Source organism: Panthera tigris, chromosome B4 (genome assembly GCF_018350195.1).
Source record: "Panthera tigris isolate Pti1 chromosome B4, P.tigris_Pti1_mat1.1, whole genome shotgun sequence".
Classification (NCBI taxonomy): Eukaryota; Metazoa; Chordata; class Mammalia; order Carnivora; family Felidae; genus Panthera; species Panthera tigris.
This window is the reverse complement of record NC_056666.1, coordinates 122801640-122829132: the sequence shown is the minus strand read 5'-3', so window position 1 is coordinate 122829132 and position 27493 is coordinate 122801640. Positions and strand designations below refer to the sequence as shown.

General features: G+C 45.8%; 1 protein-coding gene and 1 non-coding gene across 2 annotated transcripts in view; both read left to right on the top strand.

Annotated features, from left to right (window-relative positions):
* Window positions 1-27493, top strand: part of LOC102970303 (putative tetratricopeptide repeat protein 41) — an 84804-nt gene that overhangs the window by 20554 nt on the left and 36757 nt on the right. The window contains 6 exon segments of the mRNA XM_042993054.1: window positions 3287-3501; window positions 12853-13013; window positions 15828-16125; window positions 18950-19189; window positions 25308-25506; window positions 26350-26528. Of these exon segments, the coding sequence (XP_042848988.1) occupies window positions 3287-3501; window positions 12853-13013; window positions 15828-16125; window positions 18950-19189; window positions 25308-25506; window positions 26350-26528 (1292 nt within the window).
* Window positions 8388-8460, top strand: TRNAG-CCC. Its single transcript has one exon. It is a non-coding gene; the product is annotated as a tRNA-Gly (tRNA).

Below are 27493 nucleotides of genomic sequence, written 5' to 3'. Positions count from 1 at the left end.
AAGAAATTGGATTAGGAAATATGAACAATGCATCTGTATAGAGTCGTGTATTTTACAAAGAGCTTCCACATACATCATCAGCTCATTATTCCATGAAGATTTTCAGCTAAGACTTATTTTAAATTTTTTAAAAAGTTTTTTATTTATTTTTGAGACAGAGAGAGACAGAGCATGAGCACAGGAGGGGCAGAGAGGGGGGGAGACACAGAATCCGAAGCAGGCTCCAGGCTCTGAGCTGTCAGCACAGAGCCCGACACGGGGCTCGAACTCACGAACTGCGAGATCGTGACCTGAGCCGAAGCCAGATGCTTAACCGACTGAGTCACCCAGGTGCCCCATTCAGCTAAGACTTATTAAGTGCCTACTGTGGGCCACATTATTATTTGTGTTTGTGCACAGAATTGAGTTGTCTTACCCAGTGTGTGCACTCCTTCATTGTTTTGTCCAGCGTCGTCCACATTAAAATCCCCATATCTTTCCCCACCCGGGAGGCATGGGTTCACCCCCCACAGGCATGAAGAGGCTGGGGCGTGAAGTCAGAGTCCCTCTCTGTCTCATCAGTAGAAATAGGGAGATTCTCGAGACAGTTTTATTTCTCCATCCTCCGCCTCCACTTCTTACCACAGATCGCATTTATTCTGTCAGTTTTGTAGTTTGAAATAAACCCACAATGGCTGGGATGGCTCGGCCACTCACCCCACCTCTCCCTCTCCACCATCCCCCTCCACCGCCTCTGCCCCTGTCTCTGCACCCACCATTTCAGCTCACCGAGGTGTTGAGCTACCACCATTTTTGTGGTTCTGGGAACTCCTGCCAAGAGGAAGACAAGTTATTTGGTTAATACGACATGGAGCTCAGTCAAGGCTTTTAAAACTTACAGGAGTTTGGATCTATAGGTCACGTGTTTAAAAAATCTTACCTTTGAGGGGCACCTGGGTGGCTCAGTCTGTTGAGCATGCGACTTCGGCTCAAGTCATGATCTCAGGATTTGTGAGTTCGAGCCCCGCATCGGGCTCTCTGCTGTCAGTCTAGTCTGTCAGCCAGTGCAGAGCCCGCTTCAGATCCTTTGTCCCCCTCTCTCTGTCCCCTCCCCCAATAAAAAAACCCCTTAGGTTTGAATGGGCAAATCAATAGAGACAGTAGGTTAGTGGCAGCCAGGGGATGAAAGAAGAGGGGAAACGGGAAATGGCCCCTAGAGGGTCTGGAGGTTCTTTGTGGGGGGCTGAAAATGGTCTGGAATTAGTAGCGATATTCGTACAACCGTGTGAATATAGTGAAAGCCGCTGAAGTATACACTGGACAATGATGAGTTTTTGGTACGTGAGTTGTATCTCACACAGGTTATAACTTTAAGCGTTTCAGAGTAGATGAAAAATTTGATAAATTGTACTGCAGTGATAAGTTTGACTGTGCCCAAACAAAAACAACAATGAAATAAGTCCTTCGAAATTAGCTGTGTGGAAACAGGATTTTGCCATTTGGAAACAATGCTTTGGACTGTAAGTTCCCAAATTATATGTGTAGGTAGTGGAAAGGGGCGTTCTTTTGAGGTTTCCAGGCATTGTCTTAGTAACTGACCATCTAGAGCAATGGCCACAGATTGCTTTGCAAAGTTTTCATTTTCCGTTTGTTACTGAGAAGAAATTATTCAGAGCCTAGCCTAATTATGTGGATGTATTCTATTTGTATTTTTCCTTCATTGGTTTTACCTGCTAAGTGCCAAGGAGTGTTCTAGACACAGGATACAGCAGTGAACAAAGAGACAAAAACCCCTGCCTCCACGGAGCTTAGATTATGGAGCTAGGTAACAAACATGATAAATATGGAAAATATGTAATAGGTTCGATGTCTTTAGTGCTACGGAGTGAAGTATAAAATTTTGAAAGGGAATAGGCTGTCTGGTAGAAGGTGGCATTGGGCTGACTACTGGAAACAGGTGAGAGAGCAAGCTATGCAAATATGGATTGGACAAGCGTTCCAAACAGAGGGAACAGCAAACACAGAGGTGCTGATGCAGGAGGAATGGCAGGGAGGCCAGAGGCTGGAAGGAAGTCAGGGCTGTAGGGAGAGTGGTGGGGGACGAGGGTGGACATGTAATGGATGGGGGGAGGGGGAGGGTCTTATCTGGTCTCACAGGTCATCGTAAGGACTTGAGCTTTTACCATTTTTGGACAGAGAAATGACATATGTGACATAGTTTGACAAGCTCACTGTGGCTGCTTGGCTGAGGATAGACCTAAAGAGGGCAAGGGTGGAAATAGGACACAAAATCAGATTCTGCCATTCACATTTCGTGGAGACATAATTAAAGCAATAACACATTGACTCCTAACTCATAATAACGGTGATGGGATTCTTAGGGAGTGACTTCTATTTAACGATCCTAACCTGCTTTAGGTTTCTATTTTAATGGCTCTTCACACTGATCTTCTTGCTCTGCTGAGCCCGAATGTCAGGCTGGCTTATTTTATGCCTTTCACTCATTCAGCAGCGTGCGATTAGTACTGTCCCAGCCACAAGCTATCCAACAGTGAGTACGAGAAGCCTGGTAACTGCCTCCCTGGAACTTACCTCCGTGAAAAATCACTAGGCACATATTTATGAAATCACGGGCGTGTAAGGAATAGGATTGAAGTCTGCATGTAGTGACACCGGTGATACCTGGGAATCCTCTGTATATCTGGACGTACTTCACTACGGAAGTTAAGCAATGAGTTATCTTGTGCCCACGCCAGTGCAGAGGAATCTTCTTTCTGCCGTTCTACAGGCCAAGTCACCCTGGTAGAGGAGCAGACTACCTCTTAGTGAGTTACTAACAATCATGGTCATTTGCAATGTCATGGTAGTCAGGATCGATGGGGATCCTTGGCATATGAGTGCTTCTATTTTGCTCCTGATATGGTGTTCTATGGACGATCAGTTTGGTGATGGTGGCTGTGTCCCTGGGAGGATGTTAGCAGCACAGATACAAGGACGGTGGGCTGGTGTGATAGGGTCTCCTGGGCGTTTGGGCAGGTTGGGCCCTTGATGTAAGCCCAGGTTTTTACTGGACAACCCTAGGATCTGTGTAGCTGGAAGGGCCTTCCACGGTTACCCTCTCTCCTCTGTCCTAATTTTACACAGGGCAGAGCTAAAGCCCAGAGGGCAGATTACTTACTTAGAGCCCATTGAGGCCAAAGTTGAGACTAGCTAGAATTTCCTATCTCTTAGAGAGAGATGCAGAACAATATTTTCTCCCTCCCTTCCTTTGTAAATATTGACTACATTTTACCCCTTTATTTTTCAGAATAAATCCTCTTCCAGTTGACAAGTCTATTTTGCTCTTGTCTGGAGAACGTGGTTGTGGGAAGTCCACTCTGATCGCCAACTGGCTGAATTATTTCAAAAGGAAATATCCGAGCATGTTGGTGATCCCTCATTTTGTGGGCAGCACCTGTGAAAGCAGTGACATCATGTCCGTGATGCATTGCTTCATCACAGAATTGCAGTTCAAAAACTATGGTAATGGAGTCAAGCTTTTAACCTCAGGAAGTTTTTGTTGGAGGGCAGATATTCTGTCTACTGCTCGTGTGGCCGTTCTCTTGTTCCAGCATAACCCCCGTGTTGTCTCACCTGCAGAATGTACCCACCTCTTCCCCTCACAGAATTAAATTTCCTTCCTTTCCTACTTCCTTCTTTCACCAAAAATGGATTGAGTACCTTTATGTGCTAGGGCACTATTCCGGGCAGTTCCTTACCCTCATGGTGTTTTTTATGTTCTTGGGGTGGCGGAGACAAAGAGTTAACCAACTCAATGTTTGATAAGTTCTATGAAGAAGAAGAAAACAGAGCAAGAAGGGAGGCTGTGTGTGTGTGTGTGTGTGTGTGTGTGTGTGTGTGTGCGCGCGCGCGCGCGCGCACGCGCACGCATACGCATGTGTGTAAACTGTTAGGACTTGAAAAGTGTGGTCAGGGAAAGCCTTGCTGCAAAAGGGACATTTGAATACATACCTGAAAGAGGGAGCCACACAGATATCTCAGGGCTAGCATTCCCATCAAGGGAAACAAGTGCAAGGCTTCCAAGGTGGGACATGCCTCTGAACTACTGCTCTTCCTCTTCGATTCAGTAACTATTTATTGAGCAGGTTCATTTACTCACTTGCTCATTCATTCCCTCATTTCTGAATATTTATTGATCACCTAATCTGTGCCAGGCACTTCTCTGGGTTCTGGGGATGTACGCATCAGGCAAATAGGGTCACGGCTCCCATAGATACCACGTTACGGTTGAGAAAGGCAGATAACCGATAAACAGGAAACATATAATGATAAATGCCATGCAGCGTGATGTGATAAGGTGACAGGTTGCTAGTTAGGCTGAGTGGTCAGGGACTGTCTCTGTGTTAGAGTATCTCTAGCAGCTGTGACGAGTAAGTCCCATTTCAGTGGCTTCTCGAATGAAGTTTATTTCTGATCCATGGAGCAGTCCAGTAAGGGGTTCCTAGTTAGGCAACAAGTGGCTTTCCTCCATGTGGTGATTTGGGGACACAGGCCTTTTCCATCTTGAGGCTGTGTCATCCCCTAGGACCTCAGAGTCCTCTGCCTTTGGCTAGAGGAAGGGGAAAAAGGGTGGAAAAGGTGCACCTGTCCCTTTAAAGCCTTGGCCTGGCATCAATCCACATCAATCCCACTGGCATTCTTTTGGCAAACACTTGGCCACCCTGGGCCCACATGGCTGCACTGGGAGTCAAGTGGGGACAGAACGCTAACCCCACGCTCTGGAAGGGGGACATGGGCTTTTGCAGGACAGGTAGCCATCTATACCCTGTAGAGACCTCACGGATGAGGAGGAGCTGGCCATGTGGAGATTAGAAGAAAGAACGTTCCAGGCCGAGAGAGTAGTTAAGGTAATACAGGTCCTAAGCCAGAAGCAAAGTGGAGTTAGAGAGGGCAAGCAGGCCAGTGTGGCCGGGCCATGGTGGGCAGGAGGGGGACTCATATCAGATGGAGCCGGAGGTGAAGACGGGGCCATTTCAGGGCTGGGCTTTGTTGGACAGAATGTTAGGTTCAGATTCTGTTGAGTACAGTGGGGTGACCAGTGGGAAATCTTAAGCAGGGGAGGGATATGATTTGATTGATATTTTGCAAAGATTAAAATCTGTCTGGTGTAGGGAAAATGGATGTGGAGGAGCAAGCATGGAGGCAGGGACACTTGTTAGAGGCTTTTGCAAATGGTCCAAGCAAGGGATGACAGTAGCAGAGGAGGAAGAGGGCTTTAGATAGATTGAGGGTTTGCTGAGGAGTTGAATGTGGGTTTTGCAGGACAGGAGGAGTTGAGGACAGCTTTGGGAAGCTAGACAGACAGCGAGCGCTGTTTGCTGAGATGGAACATTATCGGTGGCGTGGGAGCAGCAGGTGCTGGGGGGAATCAAAAGAGTTTTGCTTTAGATGAAAGACATTTGAGATACAAGGTGTACATGGGGAATGGTAACAATCATGTGGGATCTGCCTCCGTTCTAGGAGCAGTTGACCTCGGTGGCTACTTATTAGCTGTCTGACCTTCTGCGAGTTATTTTAACTCTATGTAGCTCTGGTTTCCCATTTGTAAAATGCAGATGATTAAAAAAATGTCTTATAGGTAGTTGAGAGGATTGACTAAGATAAAGTAGGAAAAACAAAGACACTTAGCTCAGCTCTTGGCCTATAGGAAGCGCCGATAAATATCAGCTATTATGTCGTTAGGTGTCTGCCATATGTTTGCATGTCTGACTCCGCCTGCTTTTGGGAACTCATCCCTTCTCACCTGGAGCTTGTACACAAGTGCACATTTGGGTTTCGCCTGGGTACGTGGGACGCAGAATGGGTTTTGATGGACGTGTATTATCTCTGTATGATGGGACAGGTATTTGAGTGCCTTTCTGTGTGTGTGGTGGGTATGAGTAAGTAGGGCGAACATGTGGGCGTGAGTTCTCTGCCGTTGCATTTCTCGTTGTAAAGTGGGTAAAACCAAAATCAGCAGCAGCAGGTGTGACTGGTTCTACATGACAACAACTGATCCTACTCAGCCACATCCCAAGGGTGTTCCGACCAGCCAGGCTGATGAGATAAACCCCACTGAGCATGCCATTAGGATTTTATTCCCAAAGGGAACTGTTAGTTTAATGAGTGTGTTCCAAGGTGCTGAAGCTCGTAACAAAAACAGCTGCCATCTGTATTCAAAAAAACATGGGTTTTTTTTTAATGTTTATTTTTGAGAGAGAAAGATGTGAGTGGGGGAGGGGCAGAGAGAGAGGGAGACAGAAGCCGGCTCCACCCTGATGGCAGAGAGCCCCGTGCAGGGCTCGAACTCACGAACCGTGAGATCATGACAGGAGCCAAATTCCAGAGTTGGGTGCTTAACCAGCTGAGCCACCCAGGTGCCCCATCAGCTGCTATCTTTAAAAACGAGCAGATCTTGAGGTTGACAAAGCAGACTGCATTCAGGAACAGCCTACGAGTGAGTACCTGACACTCAGGAGACACCTTCTGTCCCGGAGAGAACAGCCCGCCTCATTAGCAGCGGGAGGCAGAGGGGAAAGGCTGTGGCTCTGGACTTGGCCCGCCTGCATTTTCCATCCTGGCTCTGCTGCTTACTAGCCGTGTGCTCTTGGGCAGTTTACTTACGCAGTGTGGGCCCCCGTTTCTCATCTGTGAAATGGGGGGTGGGATTCACAGTACCTACCCAGGGGATTACAGGTAGAGAATTTAGAAGAGTACCGGGCACTCAGTTGTCGTTAGTATTATCATTGTTGCAGCGATGATGATGATGGTGGTGGTGATGATGATGGTGATTCCTCACTGAGCTAAAGAGGCAGGGAGAGCGTGGGGGCTACTAAGGGAAACAAGAAACTTATTCATTAGCTAGACTAAGGGAGGAGGTAGCACAATGCAGGAGAGTTTGTAGCCGCAGCGGGGGCGGGGGGAGGAACTTGAGGGGGAGCACCGTGTACCGCCTAGCGTGTGCTCGTGCTCAGCTTGGCCGCCTGAGCCAGGAAGCTGGGTTTCACCCGGGTGAGGTGGGTGTGGGCAGAAGAGGAAGAGCTGCCACTGAGAACGCAGCTGGCCGAGAGGTCAGCTCCTCTGCGGCGTCTCCCTGTGGCGGCCTCAGCCGTGAGCAGCTCCAGCTCCTGCAGGCGCCCTGCCCTCCCCAGTGGGCCGACAAAGGGCCCCTGTGTGAAGCTCACATTTCTGCTCCTCTGTCCTCACCCCTGCTTGCCTAGATAGAGGGAGCTTGCAGACAGAACTGCTCGGAGCCAGCTCTCCCCCGGCCCGTGCCCCTCGCCTGCCTTGCAGGCCACTGATGTTCCTAATGTGACATGCCTCGCGGAAGGTCGAGGAGAGCCACTGATTTTCTTATTTCCCTGTTTCTTCCCCCTGTCACCCCCCTCCCCTGGTGGCGGCCCGAATAACAATGAGTTCCATTTACTGAATTGGCGTTCTGAGTGCCCGGTTCTGTGCTAAGGGCTTTCTCAGCATCTTAGTTAATGCTCCTAGCATCCAGCATTCTCGTCCCAGATAAAGAGCGGGGCTTACAAAGGCTGGCTCACACAGCTGTGTGTGGGCAGAACAAGGGTTCAGACTCAGGTCTTTGCTGAGCTCAGGGCCCCTTGTCCTCATTACTGCCCGGTCTTGCCTCCTTGAACAAACAGAGGGACATTTTGCTCCTCAGGGCCCTCTCGCATCACTTACCGGGGAGTCTGCCCTCAATACCAGCAGGACTCCTTGGCAGGGTTCTCCAAGCCTTGTGTCCTGGGCCTGGGTGACTTCTCCAGGGGCTCTTGCTCTTGGTGCCACAGGTGTGGTCTCCCTGGAGCAGCCGGTCATTTCCGTCTCTCCTTGTCTGTCCACTTTCACTCCCGTCTACTGGAATGCCCCTCCTCTTCTCAGGTCGGTGAAATCCTCTTGTCCCTTAAAGCCCTATTTAAACTTTTTTTTTTTTTTTAACGTTTATTTTTGAGACAGAGAGAGACAGAGCATGAACGGGGGAGGGTCAGAGAGAGAGGGAGACACAGAATCTGAAACAGGCTCCAGGCTCTGAGCGGTCAGCACAGAGCCCGACGCGGGGCTCGAACTCACGGACCGTGAGATCATGACCTGAGCCGAAGTCGGCCGCTGAACCGACTGAGCCACCCAGGCGCCCCTAAACTTTTTTTTTTTAATGTTTATTTATTTTTGAGAGAGTGAGCTGGGGTGGGGCAGAGAGAGAGGGACCCAAAGGATCTGAAGCAGGCTCTGCGCTGACAGAGAACCTGATGTGGGGCTCGAACTCATAAACTGTGAGATCACGACCTGAGCCAAAGTCAGTTGCTTAACCGACTTGAGCCACTCAGGCACCACAAGGCCCTATTTAAAAAGCACCCTCCGGGGGCACCTGGCTATCTCAGTTGGTAGAGCATGAGACTCCCAATCTCGAGGTTGTGGGTTCGAGCCCCACATTGAGTGCAGAGATTACTTAAAAGTAAAATCTTAAAAAAAAAAAAAAAAAAAAAAAAAAGAGCACTCTCTCAATAAGAGGGCCTGATGGCTGCCTCTCTCCTTCATCTCCAACTTTGAGCAAGTGGCAAGGGTAGCCCCAGTCCCGTTGTACTCTAGTTTATGTGGGTGTATCCCTGCAAACACTGTGAGCTTGCCATCCTGGTCACCCACTACTTACACGTGGTGCTGACATTGTATGTTTTACTGTATCCTGTTATAGTCCTGGGAGTGCAGGAAACCATGTCTGTTTTATTGGCCATTCTCACATTCAATGCCTGACACAGAGCCTGACCGACACAGAAGGTTCTCAATAAATCTTTATTGAATGATAAGAGATAACACTGCCAAAAAGTGAAAAAAATCAGTTAATCTCTGTCATTTTGTTACAAAGTATTTTGAAATTGTACCAATTGACTGTTTTTCTCTCCCCATGAATTTACCTTTTGTGACTGGGTGTTTAAAAACTTGAGCTGTTGGGGCGCCCGGGTGGCTCAGTCAGTTAAGAGTCTGACTTCGGCTCAGGTCGTGATCTCGCGGTCCGTGAGTTCGAGCCCCGCGTCCGGCTCTGTGCTGACAGCTCAGAGCCTGGAGCCTGTTTCAGATTCTGTGTCTCCCTCTCTCTCTGACCCTCCCCCGTTCATGCTCTGTCTCTCTCTGTCTCAAAAATAAATAAACATTAAAAAATAAAATAAATAAAAACTTGAGTTGTTACTGTTTAAATTAGGCAATAGGCTCTCTCAAAAATAAATAAAACATTGAAAAAAAAAAAGAAAAAGGGGGCGCCTGGGTGGCCCAGTCGATTAAACAACTGACTTCGGCTCAAGTCACGATCTTGTGGTTCATGAGTTTGAGCCCTGCATCGGGCTCTATGATAGCTCAGAGCCTGGAGTCTGCTTCAGATTCTGTGTCTCTGTCTCTCTCTGCCCCACTCCCTCTCATACACTGCCTCTGTCTGTCTCAAAAATAAATAAAAAGGGGCACCTGGGTGGCTTGATCAGTTAAGCGTCCGACTTTGGCTCAGGTCATGATCTCACGGTCCGTGAATTCGAGCCCCGCGTCGGGCTCTGTGCTGACAGCTCGGAGCCTGGAGCCTGTTTCGGGTTCTGTGTCTCCCTTTCTCTCTGCCCCTTCCCTACTCATGCTCTGTCTCTGTCTCAAAAATAAATAAATGTTAAAAAAAAATTTTTTTTAATAAAATAAATAAATAAAATAAAACATTAAACAAATTTAAATTAGACAATAGGCCATTGTCATCCAGGAGAGACAGTTTGGTTCCAACAGAATAAAGAGATAGGTTTAGGATCATTTTCCAATACTAGTAATTCTGCCTATCTTCAATATTATTTTGAGGAAAAATAATTCTAATCACCCCAAATAGGATTTTAAAAAACACTGAAACGATGCTTTCCTTTGCATACTTAGATATAGATCTGTATCTTCCTTGAGGTTTTTTTTCCTTTTTTTTTTTTTTGCCTGGGATTATTTTTCTGCTGATTATTATGAGTGATATTATGTTTTATGATTGTCAGGCTGCGTGTATTTTCTGAGGTTCATTCACCTCCGTTTTGTCACATAGCCTCTGTACCAGCTTCACGCAAAAGGTCAACAGTCCGTGCCTCCCGCATGTGGCTGTGGCTGCTGGGAAACAGAATCCGCCAGCGGTGACCTGTGCGGCTTGGAAACCCAGATGGAGTAACCGTTGAGTGAGGATGTGTTGCTGGCAGGAAAACTATTAGCAAAATCAGTGTCTGTAAAGCTCCTGATGACCTGTGTTCCAGCCTTTTCACCTTGCTGGGCCTGTTTCCTCACTTACAAGATGAGGGTTTGGACTAGACGACATGATCTCCAGAACCCCTCCTTCTCTAAAATTCACTTAGTCAAGGTCTGGAATCTCAATACTTTAAAGATTTGTGTGTGTGGGGGGGGGGGGGGGGGGGATAAAACCCTCCAAGGATGAAGCACCAAGATTGTTCTCTTCCTGTTCTTGAAAAATACTTTTAATTGTGTGATCCAAGCTCAGACTATCTTGTTTTGATTCTTTCTTCTCCTTTATGTCTTGCATTCATATACAATCTTCAAGTCATTGATTTTATAGTCATTTTCTGATACCAAAATATCTTTAAAAATCAATATATCCATTTATAAAATAGGTAAGTCCTGGGGCTGCCATGTATAGCATGGTGACTATAGTTAATAATACTGTTTTGCATATTTTGAAAGTGGCTAAAATTACATGTTTTTTTGAATGTTTATTTTTGAGAGAGAGAGAGTGAGAGAGAGTGCATGCAAGTGGGGGAGGGGCAGAAAGCGAGGGAGACAGAATGCAAAGCAGGTTCCACACTGTCAGTACAGAGCCCCCTGTAGAGCTAGAACTCACAAACCACAGATCGTGACCTGAGCCGAAGTTGGAAGCTTAACCAACCGAGCCACTTAGGCACCCCCGTCAGAGTACATCTTAAAAGTTCTGGTCACAAGAAAAAAAGTGTTTTTGTATCCGTGCAGTGATAGATGGTAACTAGACTTACAGTGGTGATCATTTTGTGTATACAAATATTGAATCATTATGTTGTATGCCTGAAACTAATGTAGTATCATTTGTGATTTATACCTCAATAAAAAAACCCAATGTAACCCTCTAGTATAATGTAAAAGAGAAAGGTAAAGTAATTTATTGCAAAATAATATGCATTCCAATATGTAAATGCTCAGACATGATTCCAGTAGAAGCCACAGTGGAGTAGGCAGGTCATGGAAAATGACCATGCTTTCGAAAGCTGCTAGTGCAGACATCCATGGATGTGTTGTAGTCAAGGCTCCAACATCGTGAGCAGTGTTCCCATCAGGGTCGTGATTTTCTGAAATCTTGGTATCATTTCAGACGAAACAACATATAATCTTCCATCACTTTCTATGGTAGTTGTATTCCTAGGAAATTCAATGTGTTTTGAATCGGTGCAAAAATTACTTTGCATTTACATGAAAATGGAGTTGGTTCCTAGGTGAGGTCATTAATAAGGTTACCCCCTCCCCCCCCCCCCCACCCCAGTGACTGTCTGGCAGAACATGTGAAAGCAGGTAGACCCCAGGACACACCTGCATTGTATGTGACTGTCCTGTGTTCTAGGACATCTCGAATTCCTAGAGCACCCCTGTTGAGTTCCACTGCTGTAATCAGCTTCCTGTTTTTTTGAATGCTCATGTGTTTTCCTACCTCCAGACCTTTACCTTTGCTTTGTCTTGCTTGATATTCCTTTGCCCTCATCTCTACCTGTGCATTCCCCGAAGCTCGTCTCACATGTCTTCTGCATGAAGCTTGTCTTCATTGTGATGGTTCTGCATCACACTCCAGTACTCTTCAGACTCATATTCTGCCTTGAAATGTGTTTTTTTTTGTGTGTACTGAACCCATTTTCACTTCCCTTAACTCCTTGACTTTATTTATAGATCATTTTTATCTCCTTTTAGCATTGAGCACAGAACCTTGCACGTAACAGGCAACCAATAAGTATTGTTAAACATAGTTATTCAATATGCTTCTAACAGAATCTTAATGCACCTGAGAGATGTAAATCCATTAAAAGCTTCTTTGCATAACTTGATTTTCTAGATTCTAATGTGCCTAAATTTCTATGGGAAACATGGCCTTTGAAAAATAAAAGCAAGACCAAAGTTGTATGTAGTAAAATGCTCTTAAAGTATTAAGCAGTTGATTACAATTTTGGGTTGCTCTCTGCTATGTCACGCAATCAGAGTTTGCAAGTTGGTCCTCTCAAATTACATCCTTTGCCCTTTGCTGGTTTATAGCATGATTTTCCCTGGTAATTTACAGATTCGAAGGTCTGGCGTCCAATATTGCGGATAGAGTAATTTAGGATTGGTTATGTCAGATTTGATGTGGGCGAGAACTGAAGAGACCAGGCAGTGGTGGGGGATGATGCGTGTGTGCCCCTGCTGGACCACCCAGGTGGTAGCCGTGGCCCCTAAACAGCCACCTGATGTTACAGAGCTGCATAAACTTCACAGACTGCATAGACTGGCTTCTCTTTCTTCTCATCCAGCTCTTTGTAACATGAACTATTTTTGCATTTTGGAAGATGAGAGTAATGCTTTGGAATCATACAAAATATTTTTTATATAAAATCCTGAAAATGTATAGGAGACATCTGGTGGTAAATATCATTATCCCTTTTGGGTTGAATATTTTTAGGCTGCTAATCACACATATACCTATATGTGTCAGCTGTACAGCTGTGAATAGCACTCATTGTTCCCAACCCCTTCCGCCTCCCCATCCCATTAACATATTCTAGCAATGATGGAAACATTTTTGCCTAATTTGAACAAATTCCTATGCTCTAGGTACTCAGCTTGAAACTGATGTTCTTAACGAAGGCTCAAATGTCTTAGTCTTTTCACTTCTTGTGGAAGTTTTCATTGCTTCCATCAATTTAAAGCCATGCATACTTGTCCTAGATGGAATTGAAGAATTGATTGGCATTTATGGGATTTTAGGACAGAAGGTAATCTCTTTTTAAAATAATACCTATTTTATTACTGCTTTATAAAAAGAAAACTCCATAATTTAGAAGGTATGTAACATCTTTCTTTTTATTTAATTTTTTCAATGTTTATTTTTGAGAGAGAGAGAGTGAGAGAACGAGCACGGAGGAGGGGCAGAGAGAGAGAGAGAGAGGGAGGAAAGCAGGCTCCAGGCTCTGAGCTGTCCGTGCAGAGACTGACACAGGGCTTGAACTCATGACCACAAGATCATGACTTGAGCCGAAGTTGGATGTCCAACTGACTGAGCCTCCCAGATGCCCCTGTAACACCTTTCCATTGCATTGCATATCTGTAGCTATAGCCAGCATTGCTTATAGCTACTACTATATGTTTTATTGAAGAAATACTTCTGTGACACAACGGGTCAGGCACCTTTCTAGGCACTTTACAAATATTAACGCATTTAATTCTCAGAAGAACCCTATGAAAGAGAGACTGTGATCATCATCCCTGTTTATACAGAGGGGACTGAGCATGGAGGTGTTAGGTGGCTTGTCCAACATCCTAAGATTGTGTTAGACTCAGAATTCAGACATGGACAGTCTGGTTCTGGAAACTGTGACCTTTACTTCTGCCTGATTCTGCACCGCCCCCCCCCCCCATTTTATACGTTGATCAGGCATTTATTGGACTCCTAGTATTTTCTTTATGTTGTATATTATGACCTGCGTCATCTATACTGATTATGCACATACCAAATCCCATCGATTGGTTGCTCTCCTTAGTTTTTCTTATCTTTTTTTTTTAACGATTATTTTTGAAGGAGAGGGAGACAGAGTGTGAATGGGGGAAGGGCAGAGAGAGCGGGAGAATCCGAAGCAAGCTCCAGTTTCTGAGCTGTCAGCACAGAGCCCAACACGGGGCTCAAACTCATGAACCATGAGATCATGACCTGAGCCGAAGTTGGACGCTTAACTGACTGAGCCACCCAGGTGCCCCTCCTTAGTTTTTCTTCTGTTTGAGCTGATATTGGATCACTGGAACCTTGTGAAGAATTTTCTCTAAAACTTAAAAACACATGTAAATTATAAATTAGGTAAGTAATATATGTTTCTGATAGAAAATATGATGAAGAAAAAGAAAACAGAAAATTAGGTATACTCACAGTCTCACCACTCTTCTACGTTTTGGAGTATAGCCTTCCTTCTTCTATGGGTGTCTATGTACACTCCTTGACGCTTACGTAAATGAAATTACACACCGTATTGTTTTATAATCTTTTTAATTTAATGCATGGCAACCACCACAAATTCAGCAAATAGTTCTTGACCACTCACTATAGCAAAAGCACTACAAGCAGAGTCAGACATGGTCCCTGCAGAGAAACGGAGCTTTCATTCTAACAGGGGATGGCTGATGTTAATGATGCTATTACACAAATAAGGACAAGATTGCAAACTGTGACAAGTGCTGGGCTTTGATATATAGGAGGATGACCGAGTGATGGCACGGAGATGCCAATGGCATTGAAGGAAGCGATTACTTACATTTCCTGAGAGAAGGAGATGCGCCATGCCACTCGGGGCCCCAGGGGAAGTATCAGGGTGGTCAGGAGGCAGAAGACTGGAGCCAGGAGAAGGCCAAGGCCAAAGCCTTCATTGGGGTTCCCGTGGGAAAGGTAGAGGAAGCCATTCAGGATTGGCTAGTTTGTGTAATTTCAGCAGGCTTTGTGGCATAGTTGTCCCTAGTTGTCTGGTCCTAGCCCCAGGATGATGATGTGGGGCAGGGAAATATTGGCTTGGTGAATGCGAGTCAGATGAGAAGGTAGGTGGGGGTGTGTTCTTGGATCTGTGGGTCTGCACATGACAGGCATGTTCCAGGCAAGCTGCCCACCACCCCCGGGACTTAGCTTGCTTTGGGAAAAACAGTCTCTCCTGAATCTCTAAGGCCCCAGAGAAATGTCACAGTATCAAAAAATAAAAAAATAAAAATAAAAATCCCTAACAGTACCCGAAGACACATTCAGCTCAGTGCCTGGCTCAGAGTAAGCAGTCACTGTTTGGTAGTTACTGTTGTTATTATTATTATTATATTTGCGATTATTAGTCAAAGAGGGGTAGGAAAGGCTGTTAAAGGAATCTAGAAAGATCTGATTAGGTGTTTATCTTATCCCCAAATAAAGCCATTTAATTTATAATAGTATTGCTGTACAAAGCAAGATTCTTCATCATAAAACAATGTTCTGGTTTTCAGTTGAATGGTTCAGTTTGCACTCTTAGATTTCCCTTGATCGTCACTATAGGTCATTCTTTAGAAGCCTAAGATTTGTCAGATTACTTGCTTGTAGGAACCTTTTTTTATTTTTTATTTTAACTGTTTATCTATTTATTTTGAGAGAGAGAGAGAGCAGGGAGAGGCAGAGAGAGAGAGAGAGAGAGAGAGAGAGAGAGAATCCCAAACAGGCTCTGCACTGTCAGCACAGAGCCCGATGTGGGATTCGATCCCATGAACCGTGCATTCGTAATCTGAGTTGAAATCAAGAGTCACTTAAGTGACTGAGCCACCCAGGTGCCCCGTACAAACCTCTTTTGAGAGGTCACCTTTGTACTATCAAATTCATAACAGATGGGTAAGTCCGTGAATATAGTTCTGTAGAGTGTGAATTGGTATCATCACCATATTGCTTACTATCCACCTTATCGCTAATAGCCTTCACCCCAGCCCTTAACCCTCTACTTACTCCCTATATTCTAGCTGCTCTAAGTTTAAAAACCATCAGCAAAGTAGTTTTAAAGTCTTTAAAGTTTTCAAATGTCTTTGACTCTCTCCACCAGGCAAAAGATTTTTCTTGGCTGCCATGCTCGCTGCCTCCTCATTGCAAATTCATCATGAGCACTGTCTCCTCCAGCCTGTCCTACAAGTTGCTATGTGCTCGCCCAGATGTGAGGACGGTGGAGTTCATTAGCATAGGAGACAAAGAAGTGAAACTAAACGTCTTTAGGCAGCGTCTCTCCATTCCCAACAAAGACGCCCTCCAACAGAGCCAATCCACTTTGAGGAAAAAAACAAACCTGAATCCTTTAAAACTCACGATCCTAGCGAATGAACTCAGAGAATGTAGAATCTACCGAGGTGAGTATCGGTGTCTGAAGGAGTACTTGGAGGTGGTGTCTGTTCAGGAGCTCTGGGAATTGATTCTGAAACGCTGGATTGAGCACTATAGCTGGACTTTTACACCAAAAAAGGCAAATTCAGACACGGTGGCTTTAGGAGAAGGTAGGCCTTGGCCAGTATCGACAACCTGCTAGAGTCCACAGGGAGAAAGATGTATGGTGGACCACCCAGAGGAGGAGGGCCCAAGGATGGGGTTGTCAGAGAAAATACAAGATGCCCAGTTAAATTGTAATTTCAGACAAAGAACAGTCCTTTAGTAAAAGTATGTCTCAATTATTGCATGGGACACACTTATACTAAAAATTAGTTGAATTACAAATAAATAATTTCATTACAAGTATATCCCGGATTATTGCATGGGACATACTTATACCCCAAATTAATTTGTTGTTTATCTAAAATTAAAATTTAGTTACTCTGCGTTTTTATTTGCTAAATCCAACAACCCTGTCTAGGGAGTTCTATGCTGACTGTAAAGGGAACCATATTAGACAATTTTTCAGGAATCTAAGAAATGGGCCTTTGTTATTTCTATAACTCAACTCTTTTGAGCCTATAGTTCAAGTGATGGCAGAAACCTAATTCGGTTCATCTAGGTTAAATCCGTCAATTCAGCTTTTTTTTTTTTTGGTACAATTCAGGGTGTTTTCAGTCAAGAGAGGATTTGTGTCCTTCCTGTGTGTGTTTCTTTGGGGTTGAGCTTAAATCTGAGGGTCTTGGTGCTGGATGTCCTTGGTTGTCATCTGTCCCTGCTGGCTTCCACTGAGGTGGTCATGGCCCCAGATGGTCCACAGATACTGACTTCCTCCAATGCTGGCATCCTCTAGGATGGCTGTGTTCCCATCTGTTCTTGGGTTGTTCGATCTATGCTGCCATCTGCTGCCATTTTCCCTCACTCTAATGTGAGGAGGCCCCTCTCTCCACTAACATCTGCACTCTCCTGGAGCCCATAGTCTTATGGGTACTCAGCATTCCCGACAGAGAATGTTGGTTGCTCACTGCACCTTCAGAGATCTGGCTCTGTAGGTGTCCCCATAGTGGTTTCTGCTCTCTGGTTCTGGGGGCATCGGAAGATCTACAGGCACCGGCCTTCTAGGCTCCCAATGGGAGGCACAGCACAGGCTGTCTGTACTATTGGGTCCCCAGGTGCATCCAGTAGGTTCCCTGTCCCTGCTCACAGCTTGGGTTCAGGGAACAGCACAGGCCCACCTGAGCAACTCTGTTGCTCTCTTCTCGCACTGTCTCCTCCACCTTGCTTGGTCCAGTCCTCTTTAGCTCACCCTGTAACTGAGTCTGTTGTTTGTGGTTAAAAGACGTATCCCATGAGTTGGTCAGGCATTTTTGTCTTTTGATATTCCACAGTCTTTTGAGAAGCAAAGTTTGTTCTCAAAGCCATTATCTCTGCTAGGATCTTCAAAAGGCTTTTGAAACTTGAGTTTCTACCATAATAACCTTCTCTTAAGTTTGATGAATTTGGAATGGAGCAGGAAGGGGGATGTGGGGGTGGGGAAAGAAGCAGAAAATACTTGCAATGAAAGACACATTGGTTGGTGTGACCACATATTGTCCTGCCCCATTTTTTTTTGCTCTAGACTTTGCATTTCTGCAAATAAAATGAATTTCAAATTTAGTGTGCTCTCCTTCACCTGCAAGGAGGTGAAAGAAAGGTCTCTGTGCCCTGAGAAGGGTCACGCAGGCAAGGTGGCCCATGGCTGTGCCCAGGGATATTCCTGCTTGTCTGGGACTGTGCGGGAAAGCCCAGGCCCTCCTGTCCCCGGCTGACTTTCCTCCTCCTGCCCACTGACCCCTCCTCAGGCCCAAGGCACTCAGCCACAGGTACAGGAAGAACTTGGTAAACCTGGGGTCAACTTCAGAAGGAGCTTGTACAGCTGGGGCTGAGCAGCTCCCTCTGCTCAAAGATTACAGGTGTTTGAGGTTCATTCCCCAGTCCTGGCACAAGAAGTCCATTTAGAATGGTAGACTTTGTCCTTTCTCTCAGTGGTCTTGAGGATCTCTTTAGAGCTGGTCATAAAGCCAGCGGGAATCCAGCTCTGGCTGAAAAAGCTAAGGGTCAGGTGAGTAACATAGAGCTGGCTCCAGTGGTGTCTGTGGCAAGATAGCAATCATACCAAAAAACCATTCAGACCCATCGATGCAAACTTGATATTTGAAAGTATTAATAGACTGCTCAGCAGTATGATAATTGGCAAGCTTTCCAGCTTATAACCATCGCTAACATGGACATATTAGTTGGGACAAAGTGGATGATAACTTAATGCCTGAAAGTATGGGCTCCAAAGCCAGGCATTCTGTGCTCAAATCCCAGTTCTGCACTTATTCCTGTGTGACTGGCTAAGTTATTTAACATCTCTGGGCTTTATTTTTCTTTCTTTTTTTTTTTAATTTTTTTTTTAACGTTTATTTATTTTTGAGACAGAGAGAGACAGAGCATGAACGGGGGAGGGTCAGAGAGAGAGGGAGACACAGAATCCGAAACAGGCTCCAGGCTCTGAGCCATCAGCACAGAGCCTGACGCGGGGCTTGAACTCACGAACCGCGAGATCATGACCTGAGCCGAAGTCGGACACTTAACCAACTGAGCCACCCAGGCGCCCCTTATTTTTCTTATTTGTAAGACAGGGGAAGTTATATAGTATCTGCCTATAGGATGATTAAAGGAAACAAGTTGTATAGTCATACACGACATTTAGACATTTAGAATGATGCCTGGCAGATGTGAACGGTTCTTTTTGTCATTGCTGTCATTGTGTTATCTGTATAGCACCGGATGGCTGGGTGGCTGACACTCTGTGCTTTTTGAGCATCTCACATTGTGGATTGGCCGAGGATGAGATATTCCAGCTTTTGGACATGCTGGGCTACAGGGATCACTACAAAGTGACCATGTTGCACTGGGCTGCCTTCCGCAATGCCAGCAGACAGTGGGTCCAGGAGAAGCCCAATGGCCTCCTGTACTTCAGGCACCAGTCCCTGCGGAGTGCTGTGGAACACAAGCTTCTTGGTTAAGGGCTTAAATCTGTGTAAGTACCTGCTAGTTCGGAAAAGGGAAGTTTGCATTCAAGGGAAAGCTTGCAGCTAGCATTTCTCAAGTAGGAATGAATCTGTAAACATGTGTATACATGGTCATATAAATTAATACTTGTACCTGGTTGTGAGTAACTGAGACCTGACTTCAATGGCTTACATCCCAGGGTTTATTCTCTCACATGAGAACTTTCTGAAAGTAGGCAGTTCAGGGCTGCCCTGTTGGCTCCACAAAGTCATCTGGGACCCTCTTCCTTCTATGTCCCTGATCCACACATTAGCTTGCATTCTCAGGGTCATCTCATGTGGATGACTGCTGGAAGCAGCATGGCTGCTGGAGCTCCAGCCATCGCATTTCGGGCAATAGGAAGGATGAAAAGAAGGGTTTGCATTTGCTTTTAAGGAGCTTTCCCAGGTTTTCACCAACATTTCCACTCTGTCTCTAAAACATTGTCATTTGGCCACAGTTAGATATGAGAAAAGTTGGGGAACAGAGGTTTCAATGGGGTGTGTTGCCACGCTAAACTAAGGTTGGCATCTGTTACTAACAAAGATGAGGGAGATGGTTATTGGATAGGCATTAGCAGTTTCTGCCCTAATTCTGAAATCAAATTCTTTTTTTTTTAAGTTTATTTATTTTGAGAGAGACAGAGAGCATGCGTGCACTTGTGCAAGTGGGGAGGGGCAGAGAGAGAGAGAGTCCCAAACAACCACTGTGCAGAGCCCAATGTGGGGCTCAGTCTCACAAACCATGAGATCATGACTTGAGACGAAAGCAAGAGCTGGATGCTTAACCAACTGAGCTACGCTGTCGCCCCTGAAATCAAATTCTTATCCCCTTCTGAAAGGATTGAGGTCTGAATCTGAGAAACAATGGCAATCACAGACTCTTGACCTAGAAGCAGAGCCCTCTAGCCACACAGAGAACTTCAGGTTCGTGGACTTCAAAAACCTTACATCACAGCCTCTGCAAAGATTCTAAGCTCTGTGCAAATTTCCTTTTGGGTTTACTATGTCCTCTTTCACTTTCTTTTTTAAAAGATTGTTTCCCTCCTACATTGTCGTCATTCCCACCACCTCTTAAGTTACATAAGGTAGCGAAGAGAGCAGGGCGGGGGGGTTGGGAGGGGAGTGAGGATGCTCTTAAGGTGTGATGTCAGTTCTTCTGCTCACTTGGTCTCTGATGGTTTGCAACACACTTAGTCTCTCCATTTTCCTGTAGAACAGTAACACTCTTGGAGGTGCAGGGACAAGGCCATGGTGTGGCTGTTAAAATTCTGGGTATATGCTGTAGCCCTTCTCTGCACTGTGAGCCCCTAAAGAAAGCACTGCTGGCAATATTCACTATTGTCAGGAAAACAAAGACAACAACAACAACAACCAGGATGTGAATACATCTTTACCAGAGGTGCCAGGAATTGTAATTGCAACAATTCACTTCCAGGTAGCTTGAGCATGGGAAGTAAAGCATATCCTACAAGGAGAAAAAAGATGCCAAAGCGAAGGCTGTAGGACTTGAGTCTGCTATGGTATTTTTTGGTAAAGGGCTATCTTTTGACATAGTTTGTCCCAATGTCTTATCAATTATTTTGAGGCAAACTAGTCTCTTAGCCACACGTATATGTGGATGCTTCTTTCCTTTGAAATTAATACTCTGTTTAAGTATTGTTTTCAGTTTGTAAGTATTGTATTCAATTTGTAACTTAAGTTACTCCTACCAAAAATTGGCTAGTCTAGAGGCAGGCTTTGTACCCTGGGCTGTGGTCCAGCAACGTCTTTTCCCTTTTTGCTACTAGAGCTGAGGATTGTTTGGTCTTATATACTCTTTGTATGTGGGTGAACATATGCGTGTACATGTGTGTGTGCATGCGTGCATATCAGTGGGGCTGAAAAGGGAAAGGGCGGTTAGGGGGGAGACCCAGAAAGCTGGGAAATGCTGTTCTAGTGCGGCCAGAGCATTGTCACATCTTGTTGCCCCTGGCCATCATAACCACCACTATTATTTAGTGCTTTCACTGTGCCAGCCGCTTCATATACGTTATTCCATTTATTTCTTGTGTACACAGAACGTTCTCTGGCTAGGTTAGGTCGTATCAGTTCTGTTTCCTACCAGCCTCCTAGAAAGTCCTCACCTGCCCCAGGTGCCTGCGGGAGACCCTGAGCAGTGTTACCTGTGCTCCTCTGTCTGTTGGCTGTGGCCACCACGTAGAGGCTCTTCTGGTTTGTGCTTACTGACGTGGGTACCTCCCCGCTGCCCCTGCAGGGTTCCCCCCAGGAAAACCAAGCCTCATGCTGGGGTCCCTGTCTCTTTGCCCTCTGGCAGCCAGCCCTTGAGGTGTCAGGATGGTGCTGGTGTCCAAAGGGAGAGAAGGTGTTTTCTGGGAGACCTGAGCCATGCGACCTCCTCCCACAAACCTCACCCTTTCCCGGGATCTCAGGGAGCCCTTCCTGGAAAGAGCTCCTTCCTTTACTTTATATAACCCCTCACTTCATAGAAGCTCTGAAAACTGAGTCTGTGAAGCCCATTTTGCAGTGATTAATTGTTGCGTAGAAGGGTCCAGCCTAGCATAATGGGTAAAAGTGGCCCCTGATGCTAGATCGGGGTGAGCCTTGGCTTTCCCACTTCCTAGCTGAAGACCGGATCCCTTTCTACCCACATCCCTCTTTTGTAAAATAATAAGTGTACCAAGCTCAGAACATTATGACTAGCAAGCATTCAATGTGTAATTCATGTAATTACAAGTACTTAGACTAGGCCTGGCCCATGGTGAATTCTTAAGAAATGTTAGCCATTCTGAATTCTCCCTTTGTTTTACTCATCTGTCTTCCCTGTGGCCTTTTACCTACCATCCTTCCCAAAATGATCCGTGCAAATCAGCTGGTAATCTTGAATTCTGTTAGCTTAAGTGTTATTCCATTTCATCAAACACCTTCAAGCAGGTCTGAGTTCCCTGGGCCCCACTCCAGTTACATTCAATAGATGTTTGCTGAATGAATGCACAGCTATTCCTGGCAGTTGGCTTTTTGGGCCTGCCGTTTCTAGAAGCTTCCATATCCCTTGTTTTGGGAGCCAGTACTGACCCTCAGCCTCTGGTGTTTGCCTGTGGTGGAATCAGGATCTGGAGGGCTGAGCACAGGAAGGGAAGTGTGAGCTACTCACTACCTGTTCACCTGCTACCCGCAGGTGACACTGTGGTCATGGTAGAGGAGCAGCCTCATTTCACCCTGTCTTTACCTCACTCCCAGGCCCGCATGCTGTTTCGCAAAGAGTCTACCTTCTTTCCGACTGGCAATCGCTATGGCATCTACTATAAATGATTTCTTGTTAAGAGCAAGGACTTTCAATCTGACAGAACTGGCCTGGCCTTGTGAAAGGTGCTTAACTTTCTAAGACTCAGTTTCTCACCTGCAAAATGGGGATAATGGTAGTGTTTACCTCGAGGGTATTAAAAATGCTAAGTATACCTAACGTAAGGTGCTTAATACAGCGTCCGGCACAATGATAAGCACCGTGGTGGCCGTGACAGCTAATTGCCAATATTTCCAGCCCCTCCACCCACCATGGGAAGCACTTTCTGGTCCCTTTATTGGGTAGCACCTTGTGACCCGTTCTGTCCAACGAGTTGTACGTGGCTACTGGCAATGTTCAAGATGGCGGCTGGTATGTCAGTCCTGGCGTGAGCGGACCTGGATTTGGAGATTGAGCCAGGACCGTCATTATCTGTGATGGCATGATAAACCTTTGCTGTTTTAAGCCACTGAGATTTTGAGGTCGTTTGTCCACACAGCACAATGTAGCCTGTCATGAGAGAAAGGAGCAGTACAGAGATGTCCACCAGAAAGTGTGTCCGTGAGAACTGTGCTGAACTTTGCACAGATGATGCTGTGGTCAGGCCATTCCTCCCGTCTCATGTTAAGTGGAGAAGCACTGGAATCGAGTCAGAAGGTTCGAATCCTGCTTCTCCACTCACGTGCTGGCCAGAGACCAGCCACCTGGCCCCTCTGACTTTAAGTAATTTCATTTGTCATATGGAGATTGTATTAGGGTTCTCTGGAGAAACAGGACCACTAGGATTAGTTCTCTATCTCTTTCTAGCTCTATGTATCTATGTGTGTGTCTCTACATAGATATCTAGAAAATGATTTATTGTGCGGTTTTGACTCACATGATTGTGGACATTGGGAAGTCCCAGGATCTTGCCGTCTGCAAGTTAGAGGTGCAGGAAAGCTGGTGGTAGTGCTACTGGGGACCAGGGGAGTCAGTGCTATAATTTCTAGTCCAAGTCTAAAGGTCTGAGACCCAGAAGTGCTGAGAAGACAGAGGTTTCAGCTGGAGCTGAGGGGAAGATTTGCCCTTCCTCTGCCTTTTTTTTTTTTTTTTTCTATTCCGGCCCTCAACAGATTGGATGAGGCCCGTCTGCAGTGGTGAGGGCAATCTCCTTCACTCAGTGGACTCATTCAAGTGCTAGTCTCTTCCAGAAACCCCCTCACAGGCACACCGGGAAACAGTACCTAACCAGCTCTCTGGGCATCCCTTTGCCCAGGAAAGTTGACATGAGAAATTATATGGGAAAATCACAGGGATTTTCATATCCTTTCATATCTCACAAGGATATTTTGTAAAAAGATAAACTTAGGGCACCTCGGTGGCTCAGTCGGTTAAGCATCTGACTCTTGATTTCTGCTCAGGCCATGATCTCATGGTTCATGAGTTGGAGCCTCACATCAGGCTCTGTGCTGGCAGCATGGAGCCTGCTCAGGATTCTCTCTTGCCTCTCTCTGCCCCTCCTCTGTTCACGCTGTCTCTGTGTCTCTGAAAATAAATAAATAAACTTAAAAAAAAATAAACTCAGTGTCTTTTATGACAATGTTTTGTACATGTTAAGCATTGTGTTTAATACTCTAAATCTCGGATGCGGGGTAATATTTGTCCCAGTTCTCTTTCTCTCTCATTCCCCACAAAAATGCCCTTGCCATGCTCGGTGCAAGGAGGAACTTTCCTTCCTCTTCCATGGGTTTCTGAAGCAGGTGTGCCATCCAGCCCTGTGTCCCATTCATCTTGTGAGAAAAAACATCAAGCAGAACATTTTAAACACTTCTATTTTACCTTTCAAGGATAGGTATCTTGAAGTTCTTCTTTTTTTTTTTTAAGTTTATTTATTTATTTTGAAAGAGAGAAAGGGGGAGAGAGAGAGAGAGAGAGAGAGAGAGAGAGAGAGAGAGAATCCCAAGCAGGCTCTGCACTGCCAGCACAGAGCCTGACACAGGGCTCGAACTCACGAACCGTGAGATCATGACCTGAGCTGAAATCAAGAGTCAGATGCTTAACCACTTAACTAACTGAGCCACCCAGGCACCCCCTTGAAGTTTTTAATGAAACCAAGCCCTTCTGTTTTTAAGCAGGTTGTTTCTGGGTAGTAAGATTGGTTGGAATCATTTCTCTTTGCTAGTGAAAGCATAGTAAACTTGGCTCTAACATCCAATTTGCCGTTAATTTGCTTAGCTCCCCGTGGCCTAGATGAGACCCAGGTGGCAGGTGAACTCCAAATTGCGTGTCCTCAAATTTTGGAAAGTGCTTATTTATGTGGTAGCCGTGGTATATGTTTAACATAGAAAAGTGGGTTACAAATATTTCTTTGGGAGAGGGGAAGACACCATGAAAAATGAGCATGCTCCGTAGCTTCTCAAAAATCTGGGTCAGTGATCACAACTGTAACTAATTCTTTGGTCAATTCAGACTGACTTATAAGAAGATGCATTTTGGGTGGCTCAGTCAGTTAAGCATCCGACTTCGGCTCAGGTCATGATCTTGCAGTTTGTGTGTTCGAGCCCTACATTGGACTCTGTGCTGACAGGTCAGAGCTTGGAGCCTGCTTCAGATTTTGTGTCTCTCTCTTTCTCTGCCCCTCCCCTGCTCGCTCTGTCTCTCAAAAATAAACATTAAAAAAAATCAAAGAAAATATATTTTTAATATTTCAGGTTTTTTTTTTCAAGCTACTGTTTCATTGTGTCTATGGCCACAGAGCTGTTATCTACTGTATGTTTTCATACACTAAGAAGGCAGACGCATTCAACTGTCACTGATTTTTCAATAGGTGTGGTCACTCCTGTCAGAGAAAGCCGTCCATATACCTTTCAGAACCCAACAAATCACAAGAAGACACATTTCCACCAGATCTTAGTTCGATACTTCCAACGGCAAACCACTTTCTGGAGGGTATTTGAGGAGCTGCCGTGGCATTTGAAAATGAGTGGCTCCTGGGGGGGTTTGTGCAGCTTTCTGTCAAGTCCTAGGTAAGACGTGTCCTCTTTATGTGGCGTTTGGGCAGATTTCGTTCCTCCTTTGCCAAACACTGTGTTCGGATACCCATGGCTCGTTTCAGCAGGGCACATTCATTCACTTAGTCGTTCGGCAACCCATTCATTCATTCGGATGGGCCCATCATTCAGCACCAGTTTCTGTGGCTGATGGATTCCCAGCGTTGCTCCATTGGATCGTCTGGCTCTGCAGTGTTCTCTTCCCTCCTGAATCCACATGGATTCCTCTCAGAGAGGAGGATTCCAGAGAGAGAAGGACTTGTGGCTGGGCAAGGACAAAGGATTGGCTATATTCTCCTGCCAGACCCACCTAATCTCCTCCCTTTCCTTTCTTCTCCCTCCTCTCCACCCTTCTCCTTCTCTTCATCTCCCCTACTTTCTTGTCCTCTTATGTACCCCTTTGGCAGACGTGTATCATTGACCCACTCTGTCTCCCATGTTCTTGGAGGCCCCGGGGATGCAGGAGTGAGTGAGATCTGGCTCTATCTAGCTGGGCAGATGTGGAGCCAGAGAAGAGCCACACATGGGGGACAGTGCTTCGCTAGAGCAAAGACCCAGAGCTGGGCACGCTCGGGACAGGGAGGGGCTTGCTCCGCCTGGTAGATTCGGGGAGCCTGCCTAGAGGAGGGGCCTCCTGGACAGAGACGTGGCAATGGCTTTGACTGCTTAAGAGGGACAGGTTCACATCTATCTGGTGACCTACCAAAGTCGTAGTGGTCAAGGAATTTATGAATAGGCTAATGGAATGGGGCAAATCGAACAGCTTCCTTCAAGGCATGAAATACTAAAATGACTCACATGAATTCATTGTGTTACAAGTATCACAGATTCTGTATCGAAGATCCAAAACCTGAGCTTCTGGACATGGCTGCACCTCATCCACTACTGGAATGTGTTAGCAGAAGTCGGATATGATGCTGCTGGGGCCTATTTACTCACAGTGGCCAAGGTTAAAGCTGAGAAGTGCCATAAAATGAGGAAGAGACATACACCGTCAGGTACAGTGAGTAGCTAGGTTTCCATAGTCCATTTCGCTGGGATGTTAAGTGGCCAAGAGTTACTGTTCTCCCGTTTCCTCATCTAATTCCAATCACTCCAACAGACCTCCCTGTGTGTTTCTACCCACAATGTAGGCCACCAATTTCTGAAGCTAGGAAATGGGGGGGGGGGAGTGTTAATTCTGAAATGGCTCCTCTGTATCGTCTTGCTGTGGCTGTTTCCTATGCATTTTTTCTTTCTCTATTTTCTCGTGGCTTCAACCACACTGCTAACATCTCCCTCCTTGATCTGCATTTGCAGCCTTGATGGCCTTTTGGAAGGTCGGTGTATGTGACCCCTTTCCTGAGAGCCACCTACAGTGTTGCTGCTCGATCAACAGCTTTCCTGAGTGACCAGCTGGGTAGTTCAGATGACATAGATGCAAATCCGAATTATTTTGGATACTCCCTCCCAGCTTGTTCTTTCCGTGTTCCCTCCATTTGCTCACAGTGCCCCCAGCTCCCTCCGGGCCCCTCACTCAGCCCTGGAGACACGCCATTGCTGTCGAGGATGGCTTCGATCTGAATTGCGATGGCAGTACTCGGACTTGCTGCCTAAGGGCTTGGATCTGGACAGCACTTTGGCTCATATTTCTTCCCTTTCTCCCTTGCCTGTCTCTCTCTCTCCCCCTGTATTTCCGGGCTCACTAGACAGTAATAACACTCATTCATTCTTTCAACAGATAGTAACTGCGCACCTTCTCTGGGACATTGGACTCACTGGGCGCTACTGACATCATCAGTGAACTAGTTCAACGAATTCAACACTAGTTCAAAAATGACCCCTGCTCTCATGGTTTTGCCGTCTAGTGGTCATAATAACAGATCTTGAGCATTTGTCACGGGCCAGGCTCTAAGTTCAATTCTTTTTACGTCTTTTGCTTGATTCACGTCAAATCTCTGCAGTCCTGCTAATGCCTTGGTTG